General features: G+C 45.8%; 1 protein-coding gene across 9 annotated transcripts in view; it reads right to left on the bottom strand.

The window, feature by feature from the left end:
- The window catches only part of DDHD1 (DDHD domain containing 1), an 84,796-nt gene extending 67,121 nt beyond the window's left edge, over nucleotides 1-17,675 (bottom strand). For all 9 annotated transcript variants that reach the window (XM_051822194.2, XM_051822195.2, XM_008269666.4 and 6 more), the window contains exon 1: nucleotides 16,730-17,675. In XM_051822194.2, coding sequence (XP_051678154.2) covers nucleotides 16,730-17,534 — 805 coding nt within the window. In that variant the 5' untranslated portion in view covers nucleotides 17,535-17,675. The remainder of the gene's footprint in view (nucleotides 1-16,729) is intronic.
- Between the last annotated feature and the right edge of the window lie 603 nt (nucleotides 17,676-18,278).

Genomic DNA, 18,278 nt, shown 5'->3' with positions numbered 1-18,278 from the left:
AAGTGCCAGCATCCCATGTGGACACCAGTTCTAGTCCTGGCTGCTCCTCTTCCAATCCAGCTCTCTGCCATGGCCTGGGAAAACAGTAGAAGATGGCCCAAGTCCTTGAGCCCCTGCACTCAAGTGGGAGACCTGGAAGAAGCTCCTGGCTTCAGATTGGCGCAGCTCCGGCCGTTGCAGCCATCTGGGGAGTGAACCAGCAGATGGAAGACCTCTCTGTCTGTATCTCTGTAACTCTTTCAAATAAAAATATTTAAAAAAAATTTTATTTTATTTATTTGAAAGAATTACAGAGAAAGGTAGAGACTGAGACAAAGCAAGAGGGAGAGAGAGACAGAGACATCTTCCACCTGCTGGTTCACTCTACATATGACCTTGATGGCCGGAGCTGAGCCAATCCGAAGCCAGGAGCTAGGAGCTTCTTCTGGGTCTCCCAAGTAGTACAGGGGTCTAAGCACTTAGGCTATCTTCCACTGCTTTCCCAGACCACAGCAGAGAGCTGGAGTGGAAGAGGAGCAGCTGAGACTTGAACTGGTGCCGGTGCTACAGTCGGGGCTTTAACATGTTATGCCACAGCATCGGCCCCGAAAATTTTATCTTTTAAAAAAGATTTACTTTTTTATTTGAAGGGCAGATTGACAGAGAGAACTGGTTCAAAGCTGTCTTCAAAGACTTTGATACAGCCATTAATTTAACCAGTTGGTTCACCCACAAAACGGCCCTCAATAGCCAGGTCTGGGCCAGGCCAAAGTCAGGAGCCAGGAACTCCATCTGGGTCTCCCACATGTGTAGCAGGGGCCCAGATACATGGGCCATTCTCCAATGCCTTCCCAGATGCATCAGCAGGGAGTCAGATTAGAAACCGGTGCTCAGCTTAACCTGCTACGCCACAAAGCCAGTCCAGTAAATTCTGATTTTATTTGCAATGTTTAATTTCTTAAGCTAGGTGAAGGTGTACTGATTACTGGTTATGTTATTTATAATTTCATATGTTTGAAATGTTCTGCAATAAAATTAGTAATTAAAAAAATGATGGTACTCAGGTGGGTGATAAAAACTGTATTAATGTTTAATAAGAAAAAAGAATGGAAGATAATAAATTAGGAACTAGATATCAAAATGGTAATTTACACTTGAATGCCTGAATAGTTACTTGCTCATTCATTAGACAGGATCTGTAATCTGAAGTAATAATGTGGGGCAAAAGTAATTAAATAATCATCATCCTACTCCTCATTTAGCTTGGTGGCAAATGTAAAGGTGTAAGGGTAGAGTGTAGCCAGTGATGACACAGAATTCTATCTTAGAAAGAAAAACCTACACTTCAGAATACGCCTGGGATCACACCTGAAAGTAACCAGCACACCAGGAACACCAGGATGCTGGGGAGTGAACCAGAAGATGGAAGACCTCTCTGTATCTCTCTCTGTAAGAGCTAACGTCAGTGCGTGCCAAATGTGAGCCAATTTCCCAAATGTGAGCAGGCTTGGACAGTGAAACCATGCCCTCAGCACTGCTAGCTCTTCTGATTTGAGAAGCAAAGACTGTTAGGGCTTTGGGACACAGGCGTCTTAGTTCTTCAGCAGTGTAACTGTAAAATTAGCTGAATGCTTTACGTCGTGCGTCGGTTCGCTGGTGCTGCCGTAACAAAAGACTGCGTGGCCTCAACAACAGAAATTCGTTTTCTCACAGTTCTGGAGGCTGCAGGCCCAAGCTCAAGGTGTTGGCAGGTTTGGTTTCCTCTGAGGCCTCTTTGCTTAGCTAGCAGAGGTCACCAGGGGCTGTGTCCTCATAGGGTCTCCTTTGTGCATTCCTGCTCCTGGTGTCTGCACGTGCATCCCAACTTCTTATAAATATTAGATTAGGGCAGAATATAAGGAGTTTTCATACTTTATCAGAAAAAGTCTATTATGAAAAAACGAATTAAAAATTTTAATTTTATTTTCCCACAAATTTTCTCAAGTACACTCATATTAACATAGTTGGACTTTTCAAATCAGCAGAGTACCGTTCAAACTTGTCTACCTTCTCTTTATATTCTACATGATATGTTTTTCTACCTTTGTAACATTCATTTATTTATTTGACGTCAGAGTTAGAGAAAGATAGAGAAAGCCAGATAGAGATATCTTCCAACCAGTGATTCATTCTCTAAATGGTCACAATGGCCAGGGCTGGGCCAGGCCAGGCCAGAAGCCAGGAGCTTCATCCAGGTCCACTATGTGGGTGCAGGGGCCCAAGTACTTAGGCCATCTTTTGCTGCTTTCTCAGGCACATCAGCAGGGAGCTAGGCTGGGAGTAGAGCAGCTGGTATTGGAGGTGGTGGCTTATCCCCTGTGCTGGCCTCTCTACGTGTTTTCTGTGGTGGTTTACATACCTGGATGATTATCAGAATACTTGGGTTTTTCCCATTCCTTTCTATACAACTTAATAAATCAGTCTCTACAGACAGGGTCCAGAATACATACTTTTTAAACAGCTTTCCAGCTTTTATTCTGTAAAGCAAAATGCTCATAAATGAGCATTCCCACTCCGTTCAAATCAATTATTTCCAATGTTGGCGTAACACATACTGGATTTACTGCCTCATCTTAAACACACAGAAAACCAGACACTCTTGCTGACTTGTCAAACAGTTCAGAGATCAGAGGATCCAAGGTAGCTAGAATTCGTGGGGAAATACCAGAAAGGGGAGGGAGACACAGAAAGAAAGCGCCTTAGATTTCTCTAGAGTCCCGTTGAGTTTCGGCTCATCTGTGCACATGAAGGAGAAAACCCACCTCAGTTAGGGAAAAGAACCACTGGAAACAGACTGTGGAATTATCTCCAAAGTTGACATAGAGTTGGGAATAGCTCAAGTTGCAGGCTACAGAGACCTAAGCAAGCCATGGGGCATTAACACCCTGGGAGAGGTATTCCCTCAGTAGTGGGGATACTAGAGCTGCTCTGAGGACCCCAGCACAGCTTAAAGGCCTTGATAGGATTCAACTAATTTGAATTGCATGAGAACAAAGCCCCACCGTATGAAAGGAATCTAAGGAATACCCATTAGTACTCAAAGAGGCACGAAAACAAAACTGACACCCAGGAGGAAACGTGATCCATAGAAACAGTTCCAGGGTACTGGTGGCACAGTGGGTTAAACTGCCGCCTGTAGCACTGCCAGCATCCCCGGCATCCCATGTAGGCAGCAGTTCAAGTCCTGGCTGCTCCACTTCCAATCCAGCTTACTACTAACGGACCGGGAAAAAGTAGCAGAAGATGGCCCAAATCCCTGGCCCCTACCACTCAACGGGAGACCCAGAACAAGCTTCTGGTTCCCTGTTTCAGCTTGGCCCAGCTCTGGTCATTGTGAACGACCATTTAGAGTGAACCACTGGATGGAAGCTCTCTCTCCTCTCTGTAACTGACTTTCAAACACAGATGGTAAAATTAGTGGAATAAGATGTTAGAACAATCATTAAACCATTACACTTCCTATATTCAAGAAAGCAGAGGAAAGCATGAACATAAGGAAGGGAAAAGATAAATGAAATACCTAAATGATACTTCTGGACATGGAAAACACAGTATTAGAAATGAAAAGTATACCAAATGAGACCAATAGTAGATCATAAGTCACAGAAGAAGTGGTCAGTGAAATTCTTCAAGTTCATGAAAAACCAACAGGACAAACTCATTCAGGAATACAGCAATAAACACATAACAGCAACACTTCTAAAACAAAACACAAGCAAAAAAATGGAAGAAGTTCGGAGCTGTGGGGCAACATCAGAATGCATGGGCTGCCATCAAGCAGACTAACTCACATGTAGTAGGAATCTGAGACAGGTGGCAGGGTGAACGGAGACTGATCTGGAGATCGCGCTAAGCATTTCACAAATCTGAAGAACACTGTAAACTCACAGTTCCCAGATCCCTAACTCATCCTGTAGAGATGAAACATGGAGAAACCACACTATGACACATGCTAACCAAATTGCTGAAGGTCAGTAACAAAGGGAGAAGGTTACTGGGAAAAAGAAGAGATGACATCTAGAAGAACAAAGGTAAAATAACAGCAACTTTTCATCAGAAACCATACAAGTTAAAGACAATGGAGTGACATGTCTGAAGTTCTGAAGAAAACAAAAATGCCAATCTGATTTACATTCAGTGCAAACTTTTCAAAAGTGAGGGAAAAAATGAAGTTTGGGGGATCTTTTCTCTTTCTTGCTCTATTTTTTTAAAGCAACTGCTTAAAGTAAAAAACCCCAAGAATGTGTTTTGGGCTTTCTAACATAAGAATAGAATAAAATGTATGGTAACAATAGCAGAAAGGCTGAGAGGACTAATAAGTACCTTCTACACTACATCTAATGAAACAAGAATTTCTGCAATTAACTAATAAACTCAAGATGAATATGGAAAATCCTAGGGTAATCCTCACAAAAACAAACAAATCCTAGCATTTGTTTAGGTTATCAAAAGGTTAAAGAACTTTGCTCTTCCCTTAAAACACACCTCCCCAAAACCCACATTTAATTCATAAAACTTTAATTTCTCTGGGATGCTCAGACAGCTTAAGTTCACAGGACAACTAATACAGTATCTAAGGCAGACAGGGAGAGACAATATGCTTAATGAGAGAAGACACCAGGTGCCACACAAGTCAGTAAAAAGACTTCAGGTAAAATTCTAAACATATGGCGAGAAGTCAAGTGTGGGCTACAATGAGAATATACAACTCTGGGGCTTCTGACACAAAAGGAAATCATACCTCCCTACAGGTTCTTCCCAGATCTTCCCAGGAGTCTCCACGAAAGAGCGGGGAAGGGTGGGAAACCTGAAAATATAGGCCCTCCTAGGTGCAAGCTTGGAAAAGGCTGGAGGAGGTCTGAAGCCTTCCTGAATCTTCCCTCTCTATCTCACCTAAGCAATGACAATGCAGTGATAGGTAGACCACAGGTGAGACAAGCATACCATGGGTTGAAGGCTAAGTTCCTCTAGAAACTCTTGAAATGCAATCTTAGACTGGCCTCTGAACTGGTTACCTCTGGTATAGATGGGGCTAGGGTTTTCAGAACTAAAAGTTAATAAGTGAGACTGACAAAACTCCTGCAATCAGAATTCCTGGGCATATCTATTAAAAAAGGATGCCTCTAAGGCCCCAGGTTTTATCTCTTGAATCAAAACTCCAGGAATGAAATCTGAGAATCTACAATTCTAACAATCTTCCCAGCGACAGCTGGACCATGAAACCTGCAAACTAATGGTCTAATAAAGGAGGCTGCTCCACAGGCAATTCAGAGGCTGAGGGCATTCCCCTGCCTTCATCTCATCTGAAAAAGGCATCTTTTTGTTCAAACTTGGAGTCTAGAGGAGGAATTAAGGATCCTGCAATAGGACACTTCATTGTGGTTCCCAGAACTCTCTGGGTGATTAAGCAGGTTTAAGATGAGCACATGGAAATGGACAGGAGGTCTTCAAAAGCTTTGTGGAAAATCTGCACTAAGAAAAACAATGCACAGATTTCAACATTTTTTGTGTGTCAAAAAACTCACACTGACTTGTTATATTTTAATAGGATCTAGGATGAGACACTAAAAAGGGAAAGACATCAGTTTGAAAAAAACTACTATCAAAGAAACATGAATTCTGCTAAAATTGAAGTCAGAACAAACACCAGACAATGGTGAAGATTGGGTGAGGATGGTGAAATCATGATTCTTTTGGAAAAGTTGGGGGGGGGGGCTATTTCCCAAGAAAATCAGCAGTTTACAAAGGAAAGAGGAGACCATGTCTAAGATACAATGTGCAGGGATGGATTGCTCACATCAATTTGCAAGGAAAAATTAAACTTGCTTGTGCCTAATTGAAGAGGATCTATGATTAACAGCAGAAACAATATTCAACACCACTTACCTCTCAGTTGGTTCAGCTTACATATTCTGATATAATAATCAAAGCTGAATAAAACTCCCTGCTTCATAGATGGGTGCCAAGATGCTCATGCTTAGGTAACTTGTAGACAACAGCAAAGCTTTCAATTAAAATTTTAAACAGTTGAGATCAAAATTCTAAAGCATTTCTTGAAAAAATTATAAAAGATGAAATACGGCTTTATGAGTATGATCCTGAAGACAACACATAATCAAAACAATGGCTACCAAAAGGTGGGAACGGTTCATTCAAAGCATAAGCAGACTGGTCAAGAGCAAAGATCACAGGGGCCAGTGTTGTGGTGCAGGTGCTACCTGCAATGCCAGGATCCCATATGACTGCTGGTTCAAGTCCCAGCTGCTAATGCACCAGGGGAATCAATGACGGATGGTCCAAGTGCTTGGGCTCCTGCACCCGCATGGGAGACCCAGATGGAGTTCTAGGCTCCTAGCTTTGACCTGGTCCAGCCTGTTACAGCCATCTGAGTATTTGTGAACCAGTGGATGGAAGATCCCTGTCTATCCCTCTGTCTACCGCCGCCTTCTTCTTTTTTTTTTTTTTTACATTTATTTTTTATTTATTTGAAGGCAGAGTTATAGAGAGGCAGAGGCAGAGAGAGGGGACTTCCATCTGTTGGTTCACTCCCCAGTTGGCCACAATGGCCGGAGCTGTGCCAATCAGAAGCCAGGAGCCAGCAGCCTCTTCAGGGTCTTCCCATGCAGGTACAGGGGCCCAAGGACTCGGGCCATCTTCTACTGTTTTCCCAGGCCAGAGCAGAGAGCTGGATGAGAAATGGAGCAGCCAGGACTCGAACAGGCATTCATATAGGATGCTGGTACTGTAGGTGGTAGCTTTACCTGCTATACCAAGGCGGCCCCCCCCCACCCCTTCTGCCTTTCTAATAAATAAATTTTAGAAAAAAATAAAAGAGCAAGAGTTATAGCAATTGTGTGTGTGTGTTTTTTTTTTTTTTTTTTAATGTTCAAGGTATTTTGTTTGTCCATTTTCTGGAGAGCTAAACAAGAATAACATTTGTTAATTATGAGAGTGTACAGAGAAAATTAGCCAACGCTTCAGCAAAAACCAAAAACCAAAACATACCCGGAAAAGCTTCACAATACTCCTGTTCATTCCTCTCATCAAACAAGGGCAACTGTGCTATAGCTTTGATGGGAAATCATCATGGTCCTGATTTGTCTCCTTCTGACTCCTTTTTGTTTTCTGATCTTGAAAAGGCCCCAGTTTACTTTGGTTAATAATACACATAAGACTGCACTGACATGGTTTCATTCCTAGGACTCTTAATTCTTTAGGGATGGACTAAAAGGCTGGTATCATCACTGAGAAAAGTATCTTGAACTTGATGGAGCTTAGGCTAAGAAATAAAGCTTATTTTATCTTTTGATTCTATGTTCCCTTAAATCTACGAAAATCCCCTCAACAGTGTATGTGAGAATGTATGTGTATCTATGGCCATCAGTTTAGGCTACAGTAACTTTAGTGGCACCATCACTTTCCACTCTCTTTACAAATTAAAACAGGACTACCATATACTTCATTTTTTTTAAAGATTTTATTTATTTGAGAGGTAGAGTTATAGACAGAGGGAGAGACAAGAGAAAGGTCTTCCATCCGCTGGTTTACTTCCCAAATGGCTGCAATGGCTGGAGCTGGGCCAATTTGAAGCCAGGAGCCAGGAGCTTCTTCCACATCTTCCATGTAGGTGCAGGGGCCCAAGCACTTGGGCCATCTTCTACTGCTTTAGCGGACAGCTGGATCAGAAGAGGAGCAGCTGAGCCTCAAACTGGTGCCCAAATTGCACAGGTGGAAGCTTAGTCCACTATGCCACAGCGCAGGTCCCTACCATACAATTCTTAACTTCCAGGCTTGTAGTTCCAAAGCAAGTATGTCATCCCGGTTTCAACATAATAGGTAATACTTATTGAACTAAGTACTGCACTTAGCATTCCATATATACGAATTTCAATACAATCTTTATAATAATCATCATCTTAATAATAACACTGAGGCAGGAATGATCCCTATTTACATTGGAGAAACTGTGTCATACAGATTATGTAGTTCCAAAGTCACATAGCTACACTAAGTCAAGGATTCAAACTAAGGGAATTTAACAACAAAGATCTGTTCTCTTGAGCCCATGTGGCTTTTACTGCTAATTCTGGGTAAGAGAAGGTTGCCTCAAACTCCCCACTAAGGTTAGATTCAAGATTATTTAGTCAGGTTTTATACTAGGGGCCAGAACCCTGCTGCCATCGCTACTGCTGGTTTAAACACAGGTCAATTCAGAGGAATCTCTCAAAGTTCTCATGCTGAGGTCTCCTTCAGCACAATAGGAATTGTGGGCCATTTTTCTTGCCAACATGGCAGAAAACCAAGAACACTACTGGCTCTGCCTCAACTGAAAACTGAGCAGCCTTTTAGAAAACTGTAAAGTTCTCTATTGTATCACAAACGTTGGTAGCTGGTAGAGATGATCTAAATGAGCTCTGAGGGTAGAGTCAGTACCGCCTACATTTGCTAACAGGATCTGCATACCAAAAGCAAGTAGATGTTCAAGAACTCAGAATGCATCTATGGGAAAGATATAAGAGAATAACCCGTGTACCTCTCTGAGGTCTGCACCATGAAGACGCAAGACAGCAAAGACAGCACAGATCTTTCCAGAACCAAAGAGACAAGAATAAAATCACAGCTCCCCACAAAGGCAGGCAACAGTTATAGAAACTCTAGGGTTGTGAATATTTGAGAGTTGATGACCAAGATAGCAGGCCAAGAAAATGCCATGTCAGGAAACAGACTGCAAATTCAAATGGGAGAGCCAAGAATGTTAAGTGGGTTGTAATGCAGGAAAACGGTGAAGTCGTTAACAGTGAGCAGTTATACAGAACTTACTATTCATCAAGGGATATTTCAAGATCTTTCAATATTTTAACTCATTCACTAAACAACCCTAAGAGGCAGACAGAGTAACCCACGTTTTACAGGAGAAACTAAGGCATGGAAAACTGAAGTTGTGCAACGTCACCTAGACGGTCAATGGCAGAGCTGGAATGTGGGCCCAGGTAGTCCGGTTCCAGTGCTCCTTCACATTCTTAAACTCTTGTCAACTCTGCCTCTCTAGAAAAACCAGCAAGAACGGAAATGGAGGTGGCAGAGATAAGACTGATGAGCAGTGGTAGGGTGAGAGGTGACTTGAAAACAAATGTTGTAAACCAGGCCCGCCCTTTACATGTAGCCTATCATCTTCTTTGATGGTTGTAGCTCTTTCCACAAGAGGCAGAGTCCTGCCAGGCAATCAGAATTCCAAACACGTCAATCCAGCATTTCAGGATTCAGGCCATTCTCTATATAGGAGATATAGTTATACCCTTCCACACCATGTCAACAACAAAGAAAAAGAGTGCAATAGGTAATGTTACCTTACACAAATAGCGTAACATGCTAACATGTAAATCAGTTAAAGAATAAACTGCAACTATATCCCAAAAGATACCCTAAGATATGAGGTATCAATGTTTTCTACGTAAAGGCAAAGAGCAGAACTATGGGTAAGTTGTGCTAATCTAAATTAGGACACGTGAACAGTGATTGGTTGTACAAAGACAATGTTGAGAAATCCATGCATCTGTTGATCAGCCTTATAGACACGGGCATTCATCTCAGTGGTAGCCATATAATAAGAGTTGATCTCAGCAGCAGACAGCCATGCTGGGAGACTGCCATTGAGCATGCCTGGGCCGCCACAAGGAGCTAGCCTCGGTTTGAGTGGTGCTCAACAATCTCTTCGGTTTTCTTTGAAGTAGACTTCCCTTTCTGATGACTCTCCTTTGATTCAAAGTAAAGACTGTTTCCAAATTATAAACAGACTTGGGGATACCTAACAATAAAATGCACATCAGATGTTAAAATGCAATTTTTACTGAAGGTCGAAGTGGGTGAATCAGGTAGACAAGGGGAACTGTGGGCCTTGCCAGAAGCAGTTCTACAGAGTGAGATGAAAATAATGAATTCAGTCAACAAGATGTGAACTAAAAGTTGATCGTCTGTAATAAGTAATATATTACAAGGCTGGGACTGCACTTAACTATGTCTACGGCTAAGGCTCAGAAGTAATTCCAACTCTGCTCCCTGTTCAGCGACCAATGGTGTAAAATTAGAAATCTTAAGTTGTAGCACAGCACTTGTTTCAAGGGCTATTCTGCATCAATGTTCACAATGATGACCCACTGAGTAGCAGCCAAAGGCAGAACCACTAACACCAGAGATTTGTTTTTAAAGATTTATCTTATTTATTTGAAAGGCAGAGTTAGAGAGAGACAAAAGAGAGAGAAAGAATCTTCCATCCACTGGTTCACTCTCCCAAAAGGCTGAACTGGCTAGGGCCGGGCCAAGCTGAAGCCAGGAGTTAGGAGCTGCATCTGGGTCTCCCACATAGGTGCAGGGGCCCAAGCACTTGGGCCATTGGACCATCTTCTGCTGCTTTTCCCAGGCCATCAGCAGACTACTGGATCAGAAGTGGAGCAGCCAGCACTCAAACAAATGCCTGTACAGGATGCTGACATGGTAGGCGGCAGCTTTACCCGCTATACCACAATACCAGTGCCACACTACAGATGTCTACCCATATGGTTAAAATTATATCCTAGCTCATAAAAGCTTAACCCCCAACTATTTGAAAAAGCTATCCTTTCAGTTGAAATTTATATTTCTCTAAGATTCCCAGATAGCTGATGCCTTCGGATACAGAAATATCAATAACAACATACTTTCTGAAGGCTGACCTGGCCCTGAGCAATTATTTAAAAGAATTGACCTTAACATACAAGAACAATGATTATAAAGATTATCCACATGTAGCTTAATGTAATTGTAGATTATAATACATATGAATGAGTGTATAATTTGTTCTCGTTGGCAACCTGATAAAAATGGAAAGCGCTATATAAAACAATTACTTTTACATGATCATGTCCAATTTTCTTTGGTTTTCTTCAGTTCTCTGGCACATGCAATTGCTACTTTTCATTTTCACTTGTCCCCTAATTTAGGGGTAATCAAAAGCATCTGTATTATGCTCTTCATTCCACTAATCCACTCATTTGTTAGTGATTCAACATCTTTTGAGGACATAATTTCCTTTTGCCAGTGCAGCCTCAAACTAGAATTTGGTTTATATTTTAGATACAAAATGCTCTTCTTTTTTGTTTTTTAAAGATTTATTTATTTGAAAGGAAGAGTTACAGAGGCAGAGAGAGAGAGAGAGAGACAGGGAGAGGTCTTCCATCAGCAGGTTCACTCCCCAAACGGCCACAACAACCATAGCTGGGCCAATCCAAAGCCAGGAGCTTCTTCTGGGTCCTCCATGTGGGTACAGGGGGCCAAGGACCTGGACCATCTTCTACTGTTTTCCGAGACCACAGCAGAGAGCTGGATCCGAAGTGGAGCAGCCGGGAATCAAACCGGTGCGCATATAGGATGCCAGCACTGCAGGAGGTGGCTTTACCCTTTATGCCAGTTCCGGCCTCCAAAATGCTCTTCTTCAGTCTACCTTTTAAATGAGCTTTTAGGAATGTACTGTGAAGCCGGCGCCGTGGCTCACTAGGCTAATCCTCCGCCTTGCGGCGCCGGCACACCGGGATCTAGTCCCAGTCGGGGCACCGGATTCTGTCCTGGTTGCCCCTCTTCCAGGCCAGCTTGCTGCTGTGGCCCGGGAGTGCAGTGGAGGATGGCCCAAGTGCTTGGGCCCTGCACCCCATGGGAGACCAGGAGAAGTACCTGGCTCCTGCTTTTGGATCAACGCGGTGCGCCAGCCTTGGCGGCCATTGGAGGGTGAACCAACGGCAAAAAGGAAGACCTTTCTCTCTGTCTCTCTCTCACTGTCCACTCTGCCTATCCAAAAAAGAAAAAGGAATGTACTGTGGCAAAAAAGAAGGGACTGTCTGCATCTATATCAGTGTTGACAACTGTCCTCGATAACACGTACAGTTTATATTCAATCATATCCATGAAAAGTTAGACTTAGATCAGATTCCCCAGTTTCCAGGGACTTCAGACCTACCTCCAGGCTCTTCTGCCAATAACCTTCACCTGAGGCCTTCTGTGAACAGCGCACCTATTCCCTCTTCTCCTTGTGCCCCCTTCATTCTCCCCCTAGTGTTCACAAGTCAGCGAATTCCTTGGCCACATCCAGCTTTTCCTTTGGTCTCTACGAAAAAGGATCAGCTGCAGGGTTCCAGACATGAAAGATCACAGCAAAACACAAACTATCGGGAGTGATGTGGTGATAAAAAAAACCCCAGGAAACAAAATCTGGAAGAGGGAAGACTACACAGGATCTCTTTTATAACAAAATAATAAAGGAAGAAAGAGGAAAAATTTGCCAGAAACAGGAAAGAAAAGCACACTAATTAAACATTTGTATAAAGCTCTTGCTTAACATGTGTTATTACACAGGAGCCATCCACAAACAAGATGGGTGGATAATTGGTATTTGATCAGTCTGTAAACTAATGGCACAGGGCAAAGGGAGAAGAAGCCCTGAATGTCTGGGCCAGGTAGTGTGCTCCCACTGTCTCAGTTGCTTACTGAAAAATGCACTGTGAAGCCCACTTGGTCAGGGAGGTGGTACATTCTCAGGAGACTTCTGTCAAAGTTCTGTGACCCCGAGCAGTCAGGGTTCCAATGCAACCCAAGGCAGCTTTCCAGGCTGGGTTAGCGGAGGATAATGCAGATAAAAAGAGTTGCAGCTTCCAAAACATTTTTGGGATCAAGTGTGTCAATGATGCCTGGTTTCTATAGAGTCCTGCTTTACTGGAGGCAGAAACTAACCAAGAAAGAATGCCTTCTACTGCCCAGGACTCCATTATTTTCCCATAATGCCCTATGCCACATAAAGCATTGTTACTCACTCTTGAATGAGTAACACAGTTACATCTATGGCAAGTTAGTAAACATCATGTACTTGAAGGAAAAAATTGAATTTTTCCAACTCATCATGCGAATATGTTTCATTTCAGTATCTTGAAGACAAATGGTAAATTTCTCAAATATTTAGAACTGAAAATGGTTTAAAATTACACTAATGCAAGTAGGCCGTATAAGTATACCAGAAATGTAGGGTTAGAGATGGAGGGAGAAGAAAAATGTGGTCTGTAGTTAATGATTGCTTCTGGAGACTACACACTCATAGAAAAGTTGTCAATTAATGGACTTTACTAAGTCAGTCTTTGGATGGAAATTACATACTGCCCAGTGCATACTGCACACATCACTGCCATCAGCACCGCTTTAAAGACTTGTCAGCTCACGAAAAAGCCTTCCCATCGGCTACTGGCCACTTCCTTGCCCATATTCTGTATAAGCATTCTTTCACCTTTGAGGTACAGGATAATAAAAGCTAAGCACTCAACAATTTTACTTTGGCTAACCTTATTAATCTTTACGTGAGCTTCTACCAATAAGAGGTATGGTTTTATGAGATCCACACAGAATTAACACCTACCTAGTACTGTGTGGCAACTACTTTTCTAAGTGTGTTACAGGTAACAATCCTCAGAACAAGCCTACCAAGTGAGCATGCGCAGCTCAGAAAGAACACCGGAGACATGAGAGTTCACGTAGCCATTACTCAGCAAGGATCCGTATTTATCTAAAATGTCCACATGCAGTCAGAAGAGGATCTCAACATACAAAACAAAAATAAATTTCCTACAACTAGTTTTTTTGAAGTATGTAATAATGTTGGCTTCATATCTGTAGAAGACAAATTCAGTTCCTCTTCTGACTCATGTGCCCTAACTTCAAATTTTATCTGCTAAAGTTCAAAAAGAAGAGTAAATTATTACTACTATTTTTTTAAGAGAGGCACAGCTTAACTTGTTGGTCTTGACACCCAGACGCAGAGGGCTAAAGCAGGTGACAAAAATCTAAATGGCTAATGGAACCCTATCACCATCCTCCAAGAAACACAGTGGACTTTTCTGGTACAAATCTGTCATTATCACTATTCAGAAAGTTTCCAAAAAGATCAAAAAGGAAAAGTAAAATGGGGCTGTGAGGGAGGTCAAAGGCTGCAGACCATTCTTCCACTTGAAGAAAAGCCAAAGAGACCACACTGGGACTGAACGCTCCCAAAAAGCCATGAAAACTTAGAAAATACAGAGACAAAAAGAGACAGAACAAAGTCGACTGGCATTTTGTGAGAAATGGTACATTACAGGACACCACAGACAGCAGGCTGTCTCCACCGTAGACCAGGTAAGACGGCCTTGGGCACTCACAGGTTCATCTCCAGGAAACTATTTAGGAAATGCTAAAATGGCGCTAAAATAGGTGCTGCTGGTGTTATGCTAGTTAACAAATAATAATTTAAGGGTTATTTGCTTTAGGAAAGAGTTGAGGTAACTACCTTCAGGTTAACTTTCGCATGCTGCACCATTTCCGGGCTGGTTTACAACAGTGGCATTCTAACGATATTCTGTGTCTAATCCTCCAATCCAACCTTGACCCAGTCACTCCTCATGCCTAGGGAAGAGAGAACCTTCAGTTATCTGGTTCTCAGTGACTCACAAGATGAAGTCCAAACTCCACATGCACCCTATTCCTTTTCCAGCTGTTCTCCCAAATGCATCTATCATGTCCAGGTGCTCCCTACACAATCTCCATCCTGCCCAGGACCAAACACCAGTGCTCACATACACCTCCCTCTGTGGAGGTCGAACCCTAAACTCGTCCCACTGTCTCGGTCCCTGCAGCGGCAGCCCCTATTTCCTCAAAATGCCGCGCGGTCTCATGCACCTGTGTCCTTGCGTTTCGCTCTCCACCTGGCTGTAATGCTCCCTCCCTCCCTGTGTGGAACCAATTCGCCCTTCTTCAACCTTTCAGGAAAGTTCTTCTCACACCCTCACCCTAGAAGGGGAGAAAACCCTTAGATACTGCCCTGGATTCCCCCATTAGTCTAAAGAACCGCTTCATCACTTTCTAGCTGAGTGACCTTGACCGAGTTCATTAATTTCACTGACTCCACGTCCTCATACACAGAATGCTAACATCAACTTCTTATCACTGTGAAAGAACCAGTGTCCAAAAATCACTCTGTAAACAGTGACGGACAATGCACGTAGTTACAATTTTATCATAAATCAAAAAAACACCATTACTCTATGTGAATATACTTTATTTAACCTAAGGTAAGATTTATCTCTTGTTTTCTTGTCCTTGCTTCAAAGATGGCATGCATTTTTATTCAAATTTGTGGCTAAACCAAGTCCTTGTGCTTCTATGATCATGGAAAAAAGGAAAAAAAAACACACACACACACACACAAAAACCCTTACAGTGATGCTTAGTTCATTTGAAGAAAACACATAAGTGGAAACCCTGGCTGGGTAAGGATTTTTCCTTATGCCACCTTTCCTAGAGCCTTCCCAAGCTTCTGTTATGCACACACAATTAACTTAAACAGAATCGGAGGATTCCATGAATGGATACAAGTGTATCTTGTCCTTAGTGAGTGTATAATCAAAAGGAAGGAGTCATGGAACAGATCCCACATGAACCTGACCTTAAAACATAGCAGCAAATGCCTTTAGTGGCATCTTCAAGTGCCCTAAGTGGTTGAATGTCCTCCTATGCCTATTTGATCCCACGGCACAGGTTGCCACTGCTACCTGAGTAACTGGTGCTTCACATATGAATGTTTTAACACGATCAGAATCACTGATGCAATCCAATCCCCAGTTGTTGAGTATCTACTGCTCCAGGCCCTACAAGAAGTCCAAGATAAGGGTGATGGACTCCAACCGTAAGCTGCCAAACATACAAAAGGGAAAATAAGCCGTCACTACGTCTCATTAACAGAAAGCAGAATCCTGTAAGACACATGTTGGGCCCAAGAGTAGTGACAATCGACGAAGATATTTGAGTTGGGGCGCCAGGCTCACAAAAATTAAAACTGTACATTACAAGTTACTGGTGGCCGACAGCTTTTGTTAACATGTTGCTTCTGCAGTATTTGCTGCGGGCAATCAGACGCACTTCTGCCCTTCTTCATTACTCTGAATTATAAACCTAGCGACCGCTGTCTGAGGAATAACGTTAACACTCACGTCGCACACAGGCGCCAGGCAGGGCTGCAAACCCTCACGTTGTATTTTTCTCACTTTCCACAACAACCCCCTGGGGTAGGTACATATCTCCCCATTTTACAGATGAGGAGGTCGAGGCAAAAACAAAAATATGCAACGGGGCCCAAATCAAGTATTCCCCAGGGCGAACGAACCCACTCGCCAGAACCGCTTCCCGCGGCGCTGCCCGCCTCTCCCGCACGCCCGGGGCGCGAAAACCCATCGCCTTTCCTTTCCCGCCAGGGATCAATCTTCCCTTCCCTCAACAGCACTGCAGGTTCTCGCAGATCCTCTCACCGGCGCCCTCTCCCTAACGCCGGAGCACCGGCTGCTGCTGAATCCCAGGCAGTGCGGGCTCCACGAGACCGAAGCAGATCGCCAGGTGGGGATCAAGAAACGCAACCTTCCGGGCCGGGGATCCGTTCCTGCATCGCCCCCCAGGGAAGCGCACGCAGGAGGCGCTACCCGCCAGCCCACCACCACACACGCACCAGCGGGATCCTCATCTCCCGACCCCCCACCCCCACCCCGGCGGCCTGGGTCCTGCCACCTGCTCCTCGACCCATCACCAGCCGTCTCCCTCGCCAGGCCTCCCGCGCCTCGCTCCCCGCGGCGGCCAGGCCCCCCAGCCCACCCCTCCGCAGGGTCCCGCTACTCACGGTTCCAATACACGGGGTAGCACTCTCCTTGGACCACGTCCACCTCGTAGAGGCCGCCCCGCACGCACACCGGCTCGATGGGCACCAGCTCCTGCATCGCGGGCTCGTGCCTCGCCGCGCGCGGGCAGAAGCCGCCGCAGGCGCGGTCCTCGTCGTCTTCCTCTCCGGAGCTGGAGGCCGGGCCGCACACATGGTCGCCGTCCGGGGCCTTGGCCCGGGGCCCGGCCCCGGTGGCTTGCAGCAGGGTCCGGAAGGCGAGCTCGATGCGGAGCGAGTCGTAGCCGATGAATGGCTTCCAGGTCTTTTTGTCCTCCCTGTAGAACCAGCGCACCTCCTCCGGGCCCAGCTCCGTCACCACCTCGTAGCGATGCCGGGCGGCAGGGCCGCCGGGCCGCGCGCGCTTCCTCTCCCCGGACCCGCCGCCCCCCGAGTTCGCCGGGCCCAGCGGCGGCGGCGGAGGCGACGGGTGCAGCGATGAGGCGCCGCCGCTCTCGCCCTCGCTGAAGTAGCGCAGCGACGAGCCCGACTCGGCCGAGCTGAAGTCATAGGTCTCGTCACTGAGGCAGGGGTCCAGCGCCAGGTGGGGGTCGTGGTCGTCGGCGCTCGGCGGCAAGTGCAGCCCGGGCTCCCCGCGCAGCAGGGTCAGGGGCACGCTGCCGTCTCCCGGGTCCCCGCTGGGCAGGTGCTCCAAGCAGCAGACGCTGCCGCCGAACGCCGGCCCCGCGTCGGAGCCCAGCTCCCAGGCGCTGCCGCCCCGGCCGTTATGCTCGGGGCTCCGCGGGGAGCCGCGGCCCGCGTAGTTCATGCTGTGGAGACGCCGCCGGCGGCCCGGCCGCGGCCCCCAGCGCTTCCGCCACACATCCAACGCCGCCGCCCTCTCCACCGGGAGTTTTTAATCTTTCAAATCCCGAACAGGGCTGCGGCGCGCGGCGGCGGGCGGCGGCGGCGGCGGCTCCGCCCCCTGCGAGGCGCGCGGCCGCCGCAGCCGCGTTCGGCGGCCCGCCCCTTTGTCACGCAGCCTGACGTGGGCGGGCCTGAGGCCCAGGCCCCGCCCCACTGGCCGCGCGCCCCGCCCCGGAAGCTCCGGCTCCCTCTCCCAGCACCGCACCTCCGCTCCGGGCCCCTCACGCTGAGAATGCGGGGTCGGCTGAGGTCACCCGCCGCCCCTGGGCCTCCGCAGCTCAGACCCCGCCCCCGCCCTCACCCTGTGGGCTTCAGGCTTTCCCTCGCTCGTCCTTATAATGAGGGTCGTGAGCCCACGGGGTCCTCGGGTGGATTCTGTCGACATTGCTTCTGTGACCTTGAGCTCGGCTTGGGCCTCAGCTGGACTTTGTAGCCAGCCACCTGCTTCTGGTGGCTCCAGAATGGTCAGCCTACACGAGGGCACTCCACCCCACGCCTACACTCACCTCGGAGTCACGGCTCCCGCGAGCAGCTGGAGTCTGGACTTTGCTTATATGCCATCTCCTATTATTACTTATCGTTGAGTACATGAGTTTCCTGTGTTCTCGACCTCATTGTAATGCCCTTGATGGACACTAGGTCTTTA

This window comes from Oryctolagus cuniculus, chromosome 12, assembly GCF_964237555.1.
Source record: "Oryctolagus cuniculus chromosome 12, mOryCun1.1, whole genome shotgun sequence".
Lineage (NCBI taxonomy): Eukaryota > Metazoa > Chordata > Mammalia > Lagomorpha > Leporidae > Oryctolagus > Oryctolagus cuniculus.
Note: the sequence above shows the minus strand (reverse complement) of the source record. Positions and strands in the feature narration are given on the sequence as shown.